General features: G+C 46.3%; 1 protein-coding gene across 1 annotated transcript; it reads left to right on the top strand.

Moving 5' to 3' along the window:
• Window positions 1-573: 573 nt before the first annotated feature.
• On the top strand, window positions 574-759 carry LOC122118380 (thymosin beta-15A-like). Its single transcript, XM_042692351.1, has one exon. It carries the CDS (start codon window positions 608-610, stop codon window positions 743-745), a length of 138 nt encoding a protein of 45 aa, XP_042548285.1. The 5' UTR covers window positions 574-607; the 3' UTR covers window positions 746-759.
• Window positions 760-982: the final 223 nt, after the last annotated feature.

Here is a 982-nt window from a genome sequence, read left to right as displayed (position 1 = left end):
GACCCGCTCTTCCTCTGACTTTTTTTTTTTTAAACAGGTTTTCTCTCATCTTGACTTAGGTTCACATCTTGTCAATTCTTCTCTTCCAGATGTGAAGTTAGAGCTAAAGGATAGCCATGTATGAAAATATTCCTAGGGTCGTAGGCTCTGCGCACATGGCTGACTGAATTGTGGTGTACTCAGGTTGGGGCAGGGGTGTGTGCCCCAGTGGTGGACCAATGAACCGGGAGATTCACAGAACTCATCTGAGAGGGGTGGGGGCGGAGGGAGGGTGAGCCCTGCGGGAGAGAGGAGGGGTGGGGAATGCAGGCACCTCGGGGGTGGGGAGCGGGCACAGCCACCAAGGCACTCTGTACCCACAAACTCAAGGCTGACTTGGAACCCTCGGTGTGACCAGAGGTTCAATGAACCACTGGATAGAATGGAGAAAAGAGAATAGAAATGAACTAAACAGAAAGCCTAAAAAGGGACAGGGATAAGAAGGTAATAGAGACGGGATGTACAAAACGCTAGGTTGAAAACGAACTTTACACCCAACCGGCTCCGAGCCAGGCAGCGTTTTACCCCTGCCAGCATCCTCTCGGGAGCCACCAGGCCTCCAGTCAAGATGAGTGATAAGCCAGACATGTCCGAAGTGGAGAAGTTTGACAGATCAAAACTGAAGAAAACTAATACTGAGGAAAAAAACACTCTTCCTTCAAAGGAAACTATCCAGCAGGAGAAAGAGTGTGATCAAACATCCTAAAATGCAGATTGCCTCTCAAGAGCAAAAAGCTTCAACATCACCTGACATTCTTGCTTAATTTAGGCTTATTTCTGTAAAACTATGTGTTTGTGGAGACTTGAGGCACCTGTAGATGATTTCTCTTCTATATTCCCTGGCTAAGAGGTCAACAGTAGCCAGTGTCTCCTTAAATTTGTTTTTAAAGTGAAATTTCAGAGGGTAGATGACATGCTGTCAGTAATCTCACTATTTTTTTTT

This window comes from Dipodomys spectabilis, unplaced genomic scaffold, assembly GCF_019054845.1.
Source record: "Dipodomys spectabilis isolate Male_0828 unplaced genomic scaffold, ASM1905484v1 ptg000148l, whole genome shotgun sequence".
NCBI classification, from domain to species: Eukaryota; Metazoa; Chordata; class Mammalia; order Rodentia; family Heteromyidae; genus Dipodomys; species Dipodomys spectabilis.
The sequence above is the reverse complement of the archived record's forward strand: the minus strand, read 5'-3'. Positions and strand labels throughout refer to the sequence as shown.

Excerpts from the sequence above, each read along its gene's own strand:
- LOC122118380 (XM_042692351.1), top strand. The coding sequence starts at position 608 with ATGAGTGATAAGCCAGACATGTCCGAAGTGGAGAAGTTTGACAGATCA.